Source organism: Trichechus manatus, unplaced genomic scaffold, assembly GCF_000243295.1.
Source record: "Trichechus manatus latirostris isolate Lorelei unplaced genomic scaffold, TriManLat1.0 scaffold00006, whole genome shotgun sequence".
NCBI lineage: Eukaryota > Metazoa > Chordata > Mammalia > Sirenia > Trichechidae > Trichechus > Trichechus manatus.
In genome coordinates this window covers 25,748,563-25,763,026 of record NW_004443942.1, presented here as the reverse complement: position 1 = coordinate 25,763,026, position 14,464 = coordinate 25,748,563, and the positions used below count along the sequence as shown (strand labels likewise).

The window sequence follows — 14,464 nt, the reverse complement described above, 5'->3', positions numbered from 1 at the left end:
TTTGAAATGGTGTATCTTTGGCTATGTGTATTTTCACCAAAAAAAAAAAGAGGTTGAGAAGTTAGAGGGTTGATATGTTGTGGGGTTGTTAACCAATGATATAAAACAACATGTGTACTTCTGTTTCATGAGAAACTATTTGTTCTGTAAGCCTTCACCTGAAGTACAATAAAAAAAAAATTAAAAAAAAAATGTTGACACACTGTGAAAAATATAAATAATGTCACTGAACAACCTGTATAGAAACTGTCACATGGGAATCTATTTTGCTGTGTAAACTTTAATCAAAAAAAAAAAGAAACATAGAATGATAAACTTAAGATCTGTGCATTTCACTGTGTGTAAACATTACCTTAAAAAACATTGAACTCTGTTAATAATATTATGCTTAGTGTTTAAGGGTGACATATACTGGTGACTACAATTTACTCTGAAGTGCAACCAAAGAATAAATGAAATGGATTAATGGATACATGAACGGATGGACAAATGGAACAACGTGATAAAACACACAGCAAAGTGTTAACTGTAGAATCTAGATGGTGGATAGATGGGTATTCATTGCAGAATTCTTTTCACTTTTCTAAAAGTTTGAAATTTTTCATAATATAGCAATGAAAATTATACAGACTGTATGACATATGCAAAATACCCTTTGGAGAGTCCTGGGGGATCACCTCCAAGAGCTGAGCAGTTATCATTCACAGAAGCTAAAACTGAGGAATAATGAGATATCAACGTGACTGTGAATCAAGACCAATGTGCACAGGGCACTGACATGCCCTGGGCAGAGGAAACAGCAGGCATTTCAACTGAGTCCCCACCACCCACAAATCACAAAGGCAGATGCATCAAATTACAGATTTTGCCTTGTAAGTCAATTGTTTCTCATGCGGGCAACTATGTACGGTAAATTAACAACTGAAAAAATAAATAAACCAGTTGCCGTCAATTCTGACTCATGATGACCTCGTGTTTGTCAGAGCAGTACTGTGCTCCATAGAGTTTTCAAGGCTGTGACCTTTCAGAAACAGATCGCCAGGCCTTTTCTTCCAAGGCCTGGCCCACCAACCTTTCTGTTAGTAGTCCTGAGCTTAACCGTTTGCTCCATGCAGGGACTACAGTAGAGTCTTAATGATTTAGCAACAGTTAATGATTCTCCCAGAGTCCCAGCCGTACAGTGGTTAAAAGCTTGGCTGCTAACCAAAAGGTCAGCAGTTCGAATTCACCAGCTGCTCCTTGGAAACCCTGTAAGGCAGTTCTACTCCGTCTTATTGGGCCACTACGAGTCAGAATCAATTCAATGGCAACAGGTTTTGGTTTAATGATTCTCCCAAGCAACGAAAAGGTAAGCTAGTCCCAAAATAAAGTGAAGTCCTTTTAAATGCATAAATTTTGTTTTATGAAAAACTCACTATATTGTCCGTATTTTTCTCAATTCACCAAGTATTCATAAAAACATCAGTGTGAACCAAGTTTTAGCAACCACTGAGTACAGAAAGCATCCTGGCCCCAAGAAGCTGAGTTCTAACCTTGACTCTGCCATTAACTAGCTGTGTGTTCTTAATTAAGACACTCCAACTCTCTGGTTCACTTTGATTAAGAACTGCATGAAAAACTGAACTATCCTATAGGCATACAGTAAAGGACAGACAACCGTGGAGAGGTTTTCCAGGACCTTAGAGAAGAATGTCAGTCTTCTCACAGAGAACCATTAAAGCAATCGATGAGCACTGTAGCGTTAATACCCCAGTGCATAAGCACTAGTAGTCCCTGGAAGGAGCCCTGGTGGCACAGTGGTTAACTGCCTGGCTGCTAACTGATGATCCACTGGAGAAAGCTGCCGAAATCTGCTTCTGACAGCCTTGGAAATCCCATGGGGTAGCCCTACTCTGTCCTATAGGGTCGCTATGCATTGGAATGGACTTGACGGCAACAGGTAGGAGTCCCTGGGTGGCACAAATGGTTAAGCGCTTGACTACTAGCAGAAACACTGGCTGTCTGAACCCATACGGCGGCACCTGGGAAAACAGGTCTGGCAATCTGCTTCTGAAAGTAACATGGGGTTACTGTGAGTCGGAATTCACTCGATGGCAACAACAACAATCTTAAGCACTAGTAAGGTCAAAAGAGCACTAGGCAAGATGAAAAAAATATGATTCTAGTCCTCTCTCTGCCATTAACCAGTGGCCCTGTGAACTGGGCAAGTTCCTTAGACTCTCTAAGCCAAATAAGGACTCAAACCAGATGCTCTTTTATCTATTCCAACCACCTGAGGAGTGTGTCCTTTGAGACTCCACACCCCTTGGCACATGCCAGGAATGCATCTGCCTCCACCACTGGGCTGAAATTCTACTCATCCTAAACGCTCATGTTCAGATATCATCCCCTTTGGGAAGCCTTCCAACCAAGTCTGTCACTCCCTTTACACATAATCTGTAGCAGGGCCCTCACCACCCCAGATGGTAATCATTGGTTGATCAGTTTTGTCTCCGACTAGACCGCAAGTTTTCAAAAGCGTTGCTCTTGTCTCATTAGGTTTTGTACATCTTGCCCTACCACAGTACCTGGCATATGCAGGTACTCAAAGAATCCCTGTTGAATAATGCATCAATTAATCCCTAGCTCTAAAATTCGAGGCTAGTTTTTTTTTTTTTAAGTGCAAATGAAATAATGAATGTGAACGTGCTTTTCTTTAGTCACTCGTTGTGCGTACAACGCAGCACTCACTGTGCTTAGTGCTAGGGACGCTGAAATGAGAAAGTAAGGTCCCTGCCCCACGGCGACCCACGAATATGAAAGCTTGACACCAAAACCAAACCCGCTGCGGTCGAGTAGATTCCAACTCATAGCGACCCTATAAAACAGAATAGAACTGCCCCGTATGGTTTCAAAGGAGCGCCCGGTGGATTCGAACTGCCGACCTTTTGGTTAGCAGCCAAACTCTAAGCCACTACGCCAGCAGGGTTTCCGTGAAAGCTTTAGGAATGTCGAAATTGGAGCTTCCCACTTCCCCTTCCCACCTGTCTCCCATCCCCCACTTCCTTTCTTGCAGCTGTAGCTCTCTTCCTCTTTCCCCTGGCCCCTTCATTCCTCCCTGAAGCTGTGACCTCTGTGCCAGCTGGCAACAGTGCAAAACCCGCCGCCAACCACCCACATCCTGATGCCGACGACAAACGCTGCAAGGTTTACAAGCATTACTGGAAGCCCGCCTGCCCTCGCCCCAGAACTCTCTCTGCTCCCCGCCAATGTAACAGTACTTCTGGACAGATACCCCCGCGTCTCGTGATCAGTGGTACGGCCTCTCTGGACGCCTCCGCGCGAGGGAAGCTGGGGCCGTTATTCGCGAACCCTCGATCCGCTGGGGGGGCTCAGGGTTCACCTGCGTGGACCGCTCCTCCTGCCAGCGCTTCATCTGGTCGCTGGCTGGGTCCCGGTTGTCCGCCATGGTGTCCGAGTTAGGCTGCAGAACGTTGCAAGCTGCCTCCGGTCAGACGTCTTCACCCTATGCAGGCGAACGCACAACAGGCACGCCACTGAAGTAGGAGACCGCTGACCCTGCCAATCAACACCGCCCCTCGTCGGGAAGGGTGACTCCTGATTGGACACTCGAGTGCTAAGCGGCATGCGATTGGATGCCCAATAGGGGCGTTTGTGAGTGCGGAGGGCAGAAGAGGAAGGCTGGCGGGGCAGGGGAGGCAAAGACCTAAGGACTGGGAGAGACTGGGGTCCAGGGTGAAGTATAAAAGGTGGGAGGCCCGCCACTCCTGATCACCGCACATACAGCGGGGCCCCAGAACTCTAGGATTACCGAACCTGGGAAGGGCCTCGCGCTTTGGGATTTGACGCTCGGCCCCGGTTATCAGCATCCGCCAGGGTACCTTTGGAGGGACGCTGCGGTTGGTGGCTTGCCAGTTTTAATGAGGGAATGCTTAGACTATACAGGGTGAGGCTTTGGACTCAGCAATTACGCCTTCAGTTTTTAAAAGTCACAAATCCTGGATTGAATTCATCTGCGCAAAATTAAGTTTGTTGTACCCCCATATAAGTATTGTTGGCGACTAAAAAGTTTGATGAGATTTGGAATAAACGCAAAGACTGATTCCACAATTCAGTATAACCAGTAATCTTACTCTCGAAATTTACATTTTTTATTCTTTATCGCAGACTATATGTATAGTTGTTGTTCTTTTTAGGCCATCAAGTGGATTTCTACTCATGGCGACCCCACATGTTGAGAGTACAACTGCTCCATAGGGTTTTCAAGGATGTGACCTTGAAACAGATGGCAGGCCTGTCTTCCCAAGTGCCTCTGGATGGGTTAAACCACCAACGTTTAGGCTAGTAGCCAAGCACTTAACCGTTTGCACCATCCAGGGACTCCGTATGTATAGAAAACCATGCCTTTTTAAAGCATACAGAAAAATAAAACATTGACAAGTTCTTGTTGATCTTAACAGTCTAAAATCTATAGTAAGAAAGTTAAGCCTTTTTAGGCATATTTTTGGCTTAGCAGTCCCCTTTTTTGAATATCGGTTACATCCTAGACATTGCTAGATAGTTACCAGGCTGTATAATTTAATCCTCACCACCCCAGGATGAAAGTTTTGTTACTCTTTCTTTTAAAGATGAAGAATCTGAAGCTTAAGAGAGGTGGAGGAACTTAAAACCTAGCTAAATGTCAGAGCATGGATCCCTGGTCTTCTGATTTCAAAGTCTGACTCCTAAACCACTACCCTATCTAGCCTTTCTAAGAGGAATAACCTTTTAGAAATCCAGGAAGACACCTTAACTGTTTAACAGATTTTATGCTCCTGGCTATATGATATGTTGACTCTGCCATGGAACCATTTTATTATTAAGTAGATAACACAGACATCCTTACCACTGCCACTGACCTTCACGTTATCCCTGAGCCTCACCCTATCACTGACCCATAGAGGTTGAGAATGTGTTGGAGATAGAGTGAGGGAGGCTCAAGAATGGGTTGGGGTCAAGGATATCAGGTTACATATATATCCTTGTAGTAAAAAAGCAGTGTATTTCTCATCTTGACATGAATGAGTATCAAAACATCTTATGTGGGATTTATGTACATGATTCCTGAAATTTCTTTTTGCTCCCAAGCTAAACCCCTATCTCTGTTGCTTGTTACACCTTTCCCACTGTCCTGCTCACTGCAATCCCTCTAGTTGTCTGGGTGCTAAATCTTCCCTTTCATTTACTTTCCAGTAACAAGGGGACAATTTCTCCAGCCTTTTTATCTCTACCTATATTCTTTTATCTTAGGAGAGGTTAAAACATGGTAATTATGCTCCTCTTCTGATTCCTCCACTTCCTAGCTGTGTGACCTCGGGCAAATTACTTAGCCTCTGTGTACTTCAGTTTCTTTTTACATAAAATTGATGTAATAACAATACCTCATGGAGTGTCATGAGTATTAATTAGGATAGATATCATTTTACACACTGGTACATAAAAAGTAGTATAGCTGTACAATAGTATGACTGTCATTGTACCGAGGTTTTCTCCTCTCTCAGTTTCACCTCCCTATATTCTACACACACCCACCCCCCACTCTTCTAAAGAGTCCCCTGACAACCTTTTTCAGTAAACCCTGTGGAACCCTGAATCCTTTTAAAAGCCTTTTTCCCTGTTGCATTTTTATCTTATACTTTTTTCTTTTCCTCTGTCAACCTTTTTCTTATTCATGGTCTGTCTTCACTCATGAGGCTTGTATTTAATATAAAAATGCTCTGCAACTTTATCCGTACAGATGGGTGTAGATTTCCTGCTTCACCATACAAAAACAACTTAGAGGGTAGGCATGTGACTGGAAAAATTTTTCAACTCTGGCATACTATGCGAAATCAACTTCTTTAAAAACTGCAGTAATATGTTTCTTCAAATGTTAGTCCCCACACAGCAGTCCAGGGGCAAGGACTAGAAGGAAGGAGGGGACAGGAAAGCTGGTAATAGGGAGCCCACGGTCAAGAAAGGAGAGTGCTGTTATGTCCATAGGGTTGTTAACCAATGTCATAAAACAATGTGTACTGTTTAATGAGAAGGTCACACAGCTAGGAAGTGGAGGAATCAGAAGAGGAGCATAATTACCATGTTTTAACCTCTCCTAAGATAAAAGAATATAGGTAGAGATAAAAAGGCTAGAGAAATTGTCCCCTTGTTACTGGAAAGTAAATGAAAGGGAAGATTTAGCACCCAGACATCTAGAGGGATTGCAGTGAGCAGGACAGTGGGAAAGGTGTAAAGTACAATTAAAAAAATCTAAAAAAAAGAAAAAATGTAGCCCCTAGATAAATAAGATTTTGAAAAACTATGTGTCCTTTAAAAAGCCATGTTAAAAAGCAAAATAATAGAATATGTAGTAAATTACTCATTAGTTTTTTGTTGTAAACAAACAGATTGAATGATTTTCCCCCCCTCAGCTGCTAGAATTTATCTTTAAAAACCTTAATCTCTATAAATATATCATCATCTTCAAATTAAAAGTTCTCAGCTTTTAAGTTTGAGGTTTTCAGTAAAACTACATATAATGGATAGATATATGATAGTGGAAATTTCAGATGTTCTTAAGTCATCAAAGTTCATTGGGAAAGCAGCCCACACATTGTTCTTTAACACCCTGTATTTTTCCTTCATGACACATAAGGCAGTTATAAAGATGCTATTTGCTGTGTGATTTGTTTGATGTCTTTCACTACCCACCCCATCCACACTACCACTAGATTGTGTTTGATTTGCTTGCTACTGTACTATTCCACACCTAGAATTTATTGAGCACTTACTATATGCTAGGAACTGTTTTAAGCTTTGTATGTATTTACATAGTTAATCCTTCTGACAACCCTGTTAGTTAAGTACTGTTTTTATCCTCATTTTACAGAAGAGAAAAACGAGGCATGGACAGGTTAAATTAACTTGCCCAAGGCTACTCAGTTACTAACAGATAATGCCAGGATTCTAGCCCTGTCTAATCATCTCCAGAGCCCATGATTCGTTGAATATATGAATGCTGAAAGAATCAAACTAATCATTTTCTTCACCAAGATAAATATCATTGGAGTAAAGAAAGGGACCTGGAGTCATGTGTTAACCTTTGTTCTTTATATAAACCTTGTTCTGTGGTTTTTCTGCCTTTTTTTTTTTTTTTTTTTTTTTTTTTTTTTACTGTTTGTCTTAGTTATCTAGTGCTGCTGTAACAGAAATACCTCAAAGTGGATGGCTTTAACAAACACAAGTTTATTCTCTCACAGTTTAGGAGGCTAGAAGTTCAAATTCAGGGCACCGGCTCCAGGGGAAGTCTTTCTCTCTCTGTTGGTTGTGGGGAAAAGTCCTTGTCATCAATCTTCCCCTGGTCTAGGAGCTTCTCAGCACAGGGACCCCATGTCCAAAGGACACATGCACTCCTGGCTCTTCTTGCTTGATGGTAATGAGGTCCCTCTCCTCACTTCTCTCTTTTATATCTTAAAAGAGATTGACTCACAGTATAACCTAATCCTAGAGATTATATCCTGCTTCCTGCGTCATTAACATGTTGTTGTTATTGTTAGGTGCCTTAGAGTCAGTTCCAATTCATAGCAACCCTATGCACAACGGAACAAAACATTGCCTGGTCCTGCACCATCCTCACAATTGTTGCTATGCTTGAGCCCATTGTTGCAGCCACTGTGTCAATCCATCTCGTCGAGGGTCTTCCTCTTTTTTGCTGACCCTCTAATTTACCAAGCATGATGTCCTTCTCCAGGACTGATCCCTGGTTGAGGTGTAATCCATACTGAAGGCTGTGGTCTTTGATCTTCATCAGTAAGTGCTTCAAGTCCTCTTCACTTTCAGCAAGCAAGGTTGTGTCATCTGCATAACGCAGGTTGTTAATGAGTCTTCCTCCAGTCCTGATGCCCGTTCTTCTTCATAGAGTCCAGCTTCTCAGATTATTTGCTCAGCATACAGATTGAATAGATATGGTGAAAGGATATAACCCTGATGCACACCTTTCCTGACTTTAAACTATGTATTTGAACGACTGCCTTTTGATCCCTGTACAGGTTCCTCGTGAGCACAATTAAGTGTTTCAGAATTCCCATTCTCTGCAGTGATATCCGTAATTTTATTACGATCCACACAGTTGAATGCCTTAGCATAGTCAATAAAACACAGGTACACATCTTACTGGTATTCTCTGTTTTCAGCCAGGATCCATCTGACATCAGCAATGATAACCTTGGTTCCATGTCCTCTTCTAAATCTGGCTTGAATTTCTGGCAGTTCCCTGTGGATATACTGCTGCATCTGCTTTTGAGTGATCTTCAGCAAAATTTTACTTGCATGTGATATTAATGATACTGTTCAATAATTTCCACCTTCAGTTGGATCATCTTTCTTGGGAATAGGCATAAATATGGATCTCTTCCAACTGGTTGGCCAGGTAGCTGTCTTCCAAATTTCTTGGCATAGACAAGTGAGTACTTCCAGCGCTGCATCTGTTTGTTGAAACATCTCAATTAGTATTCCGTCAATTCCCGGAGCCTTGTTTTTCACCAGTGCCTTCAGTGCAGGCTGGACTTCTTCCTTCAGTACCATCGGTTCCTGATCATATGTTACCTCCTGAAATAGTTGAATGTCAACCAATTCTTTTTGGTATTAACAAAACTCATTAACATAACTGTCTCTAATCCTGCCTCATTAATATCACAAAGGATTTACAAGCATAGGATAAATACATCAGATCACAAAATGAAGGACTACCACACAGTACTGGGAATCATGGCCTGGCCAAGAAGAAACACATTTTGGGGGGACACAATTCAATCTTTAACACTGTTGGTTTGGATTTCTAACGACTTGTTTCAGGTGAAAGAGAAATGGAGAAACAACACTGGTTTTGGATCTTATCATATCTTGTATATTAAATTAAGGTGTGTGCTTACAAGTAATGACAATGAATTGGGTACATAAGTAGAATTCTATTTATTGGCTTTGTAACTATAATTACAGTTTAAGTTGAAAACACTTTTGAAAACCAGCCGTAGTTTAAAAATACTTGAAACCAAATCTATTTGACTCCTAAAAGTAATTTCAAGTGATTGGTTCAATAAATAAATTTGGTCCCAGCTACTGATATCTTATATATGTAAGCACATGAATATTTTTGTTGGTGTTGCAAAATTGTTATTTAGAAACTGCTGTGCTTTTTTCAGAACTCAGTGAAATATGATGTACTGGCACAAAACATAATGTTATTAATCTTGATATTGCAAAATCTAAAACCAAACTTACAAAGTAAACCATATAATAAGTGTTCAAGAAACAAGCTTGGGCATTCAGCTAGGAACCTTTGAGACAAATTGTCTTTCATCAGTAACTAGAAGAAAAGAATGGAGAGAATGAACTATATGTCTTTTGTTGGATTACAAGTATACAAAGCACCACAAGGAGTAACAGAAACCAAGATAATTATTCATTTATGTTTTGATTTGACCACCATTTGAGAGGCTGAGAATGTTCTACATATTTCAATTTAATTCTCTTCACTATGGTCTTGTGAGGTCAACTCTGAGCTAGGGAGAGAGGAGAAAAAAAGAATACAATGTAAAAGAAGAGAGATGTGTTGTAATCCAGAATCAGCAGTTGGCTTTGAGGAAAGGGCACTGCATAACACCACAGCTCTGTGATTCCAACCCTCTGTGGACCAGGCCTGGGCGGGCAAAAGAGGAAAGTGGAATTTGCATTTAAAACGTGACAGTGGTTTTGTATGTGGTAGTGGCATGTACGTTCTACTCTGCCTATTTTGCTTTACCATATCTTACACCTACTTAAGTAAAAAGAATTATATCAGAGCAAAGCAGCCCAGATGGCCTGGTAATAGCTATAGTCGGAACCATCCCAAGAAAAAATATCCATGCATCTCCCACCCACGCCCATGCCATGCAATTGATCTGGGTGATTGAGAGAAAGGTGAGAAACACAGAACCGAGAATCTGGAATTTGTTTTGACCTTAACTTTTTTTTTTTTTTTTTTTTCTGATTTTAAGAATAATGTATGCTTCCTGTTGGAGGCTTGGAAATCCAGAATAGTATATAAAATTTAAAAATCATATTTTCTCTCTTATGTGTATGTAAAGCTATGTGTATGAAAGAGAGTGATATTTACAATGGATCATATAGAATATATTATTTTGTGTCCAGCTTTATTCATTTAATATTATAGGATGAAAAGTATCTCCAAGTCATTAGATATTCTTCAAAAGTGTGATTTGTTTTTTTGGTAGCTGAATAATTTGCAGTCTAAGGACTGTCCCTTAATTTATTTACATATTCCCTTATTGGGAACATTCCTTTTTTTTTCTACTCAACAATATAGTGAACATCCTTTCTTTTTCTATTTATTTATTTAGAATCTATTTCTAGAATTAACTTTTAGCTCAAATCATATTAACATTTGGAGGCGCTAGTGACATATTTTCAATTGTTTCTGCTAAACTTGATCCAGCTTATACTCTCACTGGCACTGAGAGTGTGGATTGGAAACAAAATTTTAAAGACAGGTGAGTAGTTGGATTCTAGATGTTTATAAGTTGCATTTTTATTTCCTTCTTCAGAATGGAGAACACCTCATATGTTTAACCATCACCACCACCCCACGGGATTCATTCAACCTATTGAATGTCTACTGTGTCCCAGATACTCTGTGCTAGGCTCTGAGTGTACAGTATACAGCAGTGTAGGTAAGCAACGAAGCAATAATGCCATGTGAAGAGTGCTATGAGTGGGGAGTACAGTTGCTGTAGGAATACCTAAGAAGCACACTGTCGTGGACTGAACTGTGTCCCTCAAAAATATGTGGCAACTTGGTTAAGCCACAATTCCCAGTATTATGTGATTGTTCTCCATTTTGTGATCTGATTATCCTTCACTTTATGATATATTGTAAATCCTAGCCTCTATGCCTGTGGTTATGGGCCCATTTGGGAGTGAGCTGTCCGTTATGTTAATAAGCCATGATTAGGCCATGTTAATGAAGATTAGGGTGGGATACAACACCCTCACTCAGGTCACAGCCCTGATCTGATGTAAGGAGAGTTTCCCTGAGGTGTAGCCTGCATCATAAAAGGAGACAGAAGTGAGCAGAGAGAAAGGGACCTCACTGCCACCAAGAAGAAGAATCGGAAGTGAAGCACGTCCTTTGGACCCAGGGTCCCTGCACTGAGAAACTCCTAGACCTAGGGGAAGATCGATGACAAGGACCTTCCCCCAGAGCTGACAGAGAGAGAAAGCCTTCCCCAAGAGCTGGCACCTTAAACTCAGACTTCTAGCCTGCTAAACGGTGAGAGAATAAATTTCTGTTTGTTAAAGCCATCCACTTGTGGTATTTCTGTTATAGCAGCACTAGATAACTAAGACAGGCACCTCACCTGAACTTGAGGGCCTGTGGGAGGCTTCTTCAAGGAAAGAACAGCTGAGGGAATCTTGAGGGATGAATAGATATTAGTCAGGTACAGTGCCAGGAATGAGCATTATAAAATCCACCCTGTTACCGCAGGAATCTAAAGAAACTTCTTCCATTTTTCCTAAAAGCCTACTTTATTAATGATGATATTGTGATGCTTTGAGGTAGGACTGGCATAGCAAGCAAACATTTACAACTAGAGTTAAACCTTTTCTATATCTGACTTTGACTGGCTCTTGATTCCTGCTACTTAACTTACTTTCCCTGCTCTCAGCTGGGATCCTGCATGGTCTGTAAACCAGTCATGTTTAAATACTGGGATTGCTATGCCTGGCTCAAACTTATTTTTCAGTGCTAGTGTATTTGAGGTATTTCGATTGCGTTCCTTAAGTATGCTGTCAAGTTTTGCAACTTTGCTTGACACTGGGCTTAAATCTGTATGCAGAAACCAGGCATGAGCTCTTCACCTGACAATCCAAAAAAAAGTCAAAAACCACAAAGATAAATCAGCACATTCAGTATGCACAGAGACTGCACAATTATGCATACTGTATGTGGAGAAATTATGAGTTATAAAATGTACCTGTTGGGTAAACCATTGGTCATAGCTGAGGATAATAGGCTAGGAGGACTGGAACAGGTGTTTTTCTACTCCTGTTCTTTTTCATAAACCCAGGTCATAGACCAACAGTGCTTCAGGAGGCAAAATAGCATGGTGCACAGTTACAAGTCCCAACTCTAGCATCGGGTTTGAATCCCACCATGGCCACTTATAAACTGTGTGACCTCAAGTCACTCAGTCTTTCTAAGTTTTCATTTCTCTTTTGCAAAATGGAAATAATAACACCTTCTGTATTAGGTATTGTCTAAGCTGCTGTAACAAAAGGAACCAAAAATAATAAAGGCTTAAACAAGATAAAAGTTAATTTTACCCTCACAAAACATCTCAGACCTAGGCAGTACATGCCTGGTTAGGCAGCTCTGCCATCCTCAATACAAGACTTTCATCTCTGGGTCCAAGGTGGCTGCTCCAGCTACATGATCACAGCTGCATGCATGCCTGTGGGAGGGGGAGAAAAGAACAAATGAAGCACACGCCCATTCCTTTAAAGGCCACAACCTGGAAGTGGCACACTTCATTTCTGCTCACATTCCATTGGCCAGAATTCAGTTACATAACCATGTCCACACATATATATATATTACATATATATATATATACACACACACATATACGTTTATATTTATATATATACATATACATTTATATATATATAAAGGGAGCTGGGAAATGTAGTCTCTGACTGTTAGTAAAACTCAGTCTATTATAAAAGAAGAAAGGAAGAATGGATATTGGTGGTCAAGTAGCAGCATGTGCCATACCAGCCTCCTGGGGTTCTTGGGAGGTTTGAGGGAGATGATGTGCACTGTAAGTGTTAACTATCAGCATTTTTTAGACCACTGCTCTTAAGCCACATGTGACTCTTACGTGCGGCTGCAGCTGTTGAACAGATACAGAAAATGTTGTGTTAAGATATACTGTACACACCCAATAAAGTATGTTACAGTTAAGAGACTGCTTTGGCCTCTGGCCACTGCACATGTGGCTCCAGGTCACAGTGTGATAAACAAGCACTAACCTCTGCCCTAAACCAAACTTTTCTTTTCCACACAACCTTCGTCTCAAAACATATTTATTTAACAAACACATTGCTCCACTATGTCCCAGGCTCCACTCTAAGGGATTTTTCCAATATTAAGCCTATTTAACCCTTATAACAACCCAATAAGGTATGAACCCCTGTTATCACTATCTTCACTCTACAAATGAGGACACTGATACACAGAAAAGTTAAATAACCTCCCCCAAAGTCACATAGCTATTTATGATGGGGTCACGTTTCAAACTAGGCATTCTGGCTCCACAGGTCACATATCAACTTCTACATTGTACTGCCTGCAACCAAGTGGGCAGGAAGACACCAAGATCTAGGGTGAGTGTTCCACATTCTTAGAATATAACTAAGCATTGTACCACCTCCAGCTAACCTGAAGACCTGGTTTTATGGAAAGCACATTCATGTAAACGAATAGTGAAATCCATGTCTTGCAGCCACATAACCGAGAAAGACCACAGGAAAATAACATTCCAGATCATCTTTGAAAGAAAGACTAACAAGTGCTTATGGATTTGGGCTATAACAGCGTTGCAGGCCTAGAGAGCCACATGGGACTGGGGAAAGTCAAAGGAGGTGATAAGAGGGCTGGAGAAGAGGTGGCTTACAGTGACAGCAGGGATGAAGGGGAGGTATAAGATCCTCAGCCTCCTCTCCTTCCTGACAGCCAGGACGGGCACAGCTCAAACTTCTAAGACAGTCCAAGAAATATCCCTTGGGATACCATCTCCTTTAACAGATTCATAGTTCCCACCAGGCAAGAGGGTCCATTGACCTGTATCATCACTTATATGAAACCGTTGCTACAGACATGTGGACATACACAGATTTGATTCTGAGACATTGTGGCACGAAGCAAAATTTTCTGTATTGTAGCAAGGGCAAAAAATGATCACCTCGAGCAAGCAGAAAACAAAAGTCTATTTATTTTCTTAAAATGTAAAATTGTAAAGCCACAACATACAATATATGCATTATATATTTATTGACTAGCTTGCCTTCTGAGAGCAATCATCCAAATTTGCCCAATTTATCCCTCCTGGTCCTCCATTTTTTTTGTGCTTTGCCATATCCCTCTCTCATTTTTCTACTTAACAAGCACTAGCTTAATTCTCTTGAATCATGTACTGGGACTTCATCTTTCCCAAACCCATCCCTCCCAGTACTCTACCTACCAGTGAATATACCACTGTTACCTTTCTTCTGCCTGGCCTCTGACATGTGAAACAACTTACCTGATGGATGACTTATAGACGATTCACTAATAGAACTTGTAAAGGGGGCACTTCTTTAACTTAATGCCCTTTTACTCTCTGCCTCCTCA

General features: G+C 41.0%; 1 protein-coding gene and 1 long non-coding RNA gene across 4 annotated transcripts in view; both read right to left on the bottom strand.

Annotated features, from left to right (window-relative positions):
* CAT (catalase) overlaps nucleotides 1-3,548 on the bottom strand; it is a 66,236-nt gene extending 62,688 nt beyond the window's left edge. For 2 of the 3 annotated variants that reach the window (XR_002825228.1, XR_002825229.1), the window contains exon 1: nucleotides 3,383-3,548. Coding sequence is in view for 1 of the 3 variants with exons in the window: in XM_004369783.2 (XP_004369840.1) it covers nucleotides 3,383-3,448 (66 nt within the window). In the remaining 2 variants the exon portion in view is untranslated. The remainder of the gene's footprint in view (nucleotides 1-3,382) is intronic. The other variant, XM_004369783.2, reaches the window with a different exon arrangement.
* Nucleotides 3,549-8,586: 5,038 nt separating this feature from the next.
* LOC111821624 (uncharacterized) lies at nucleotides 8,587-12,875 on the bottom strand. Its single transcript, XR_002824985.1, has 3 exons — nucleotides 12,848-12,875; nucleotides 12,397-12,524; nucleotides 8,587-8,622 (listed from the first exon to the last, which is right to left on the bottom strand). It is a non-coding gene; the product is annotated as an uncharacterized LOC111821624 (long non-coding RNA).
* Between the last annotated feature and the right edge of the window lie 1,589 nt (nucleotides 12,876-14,464).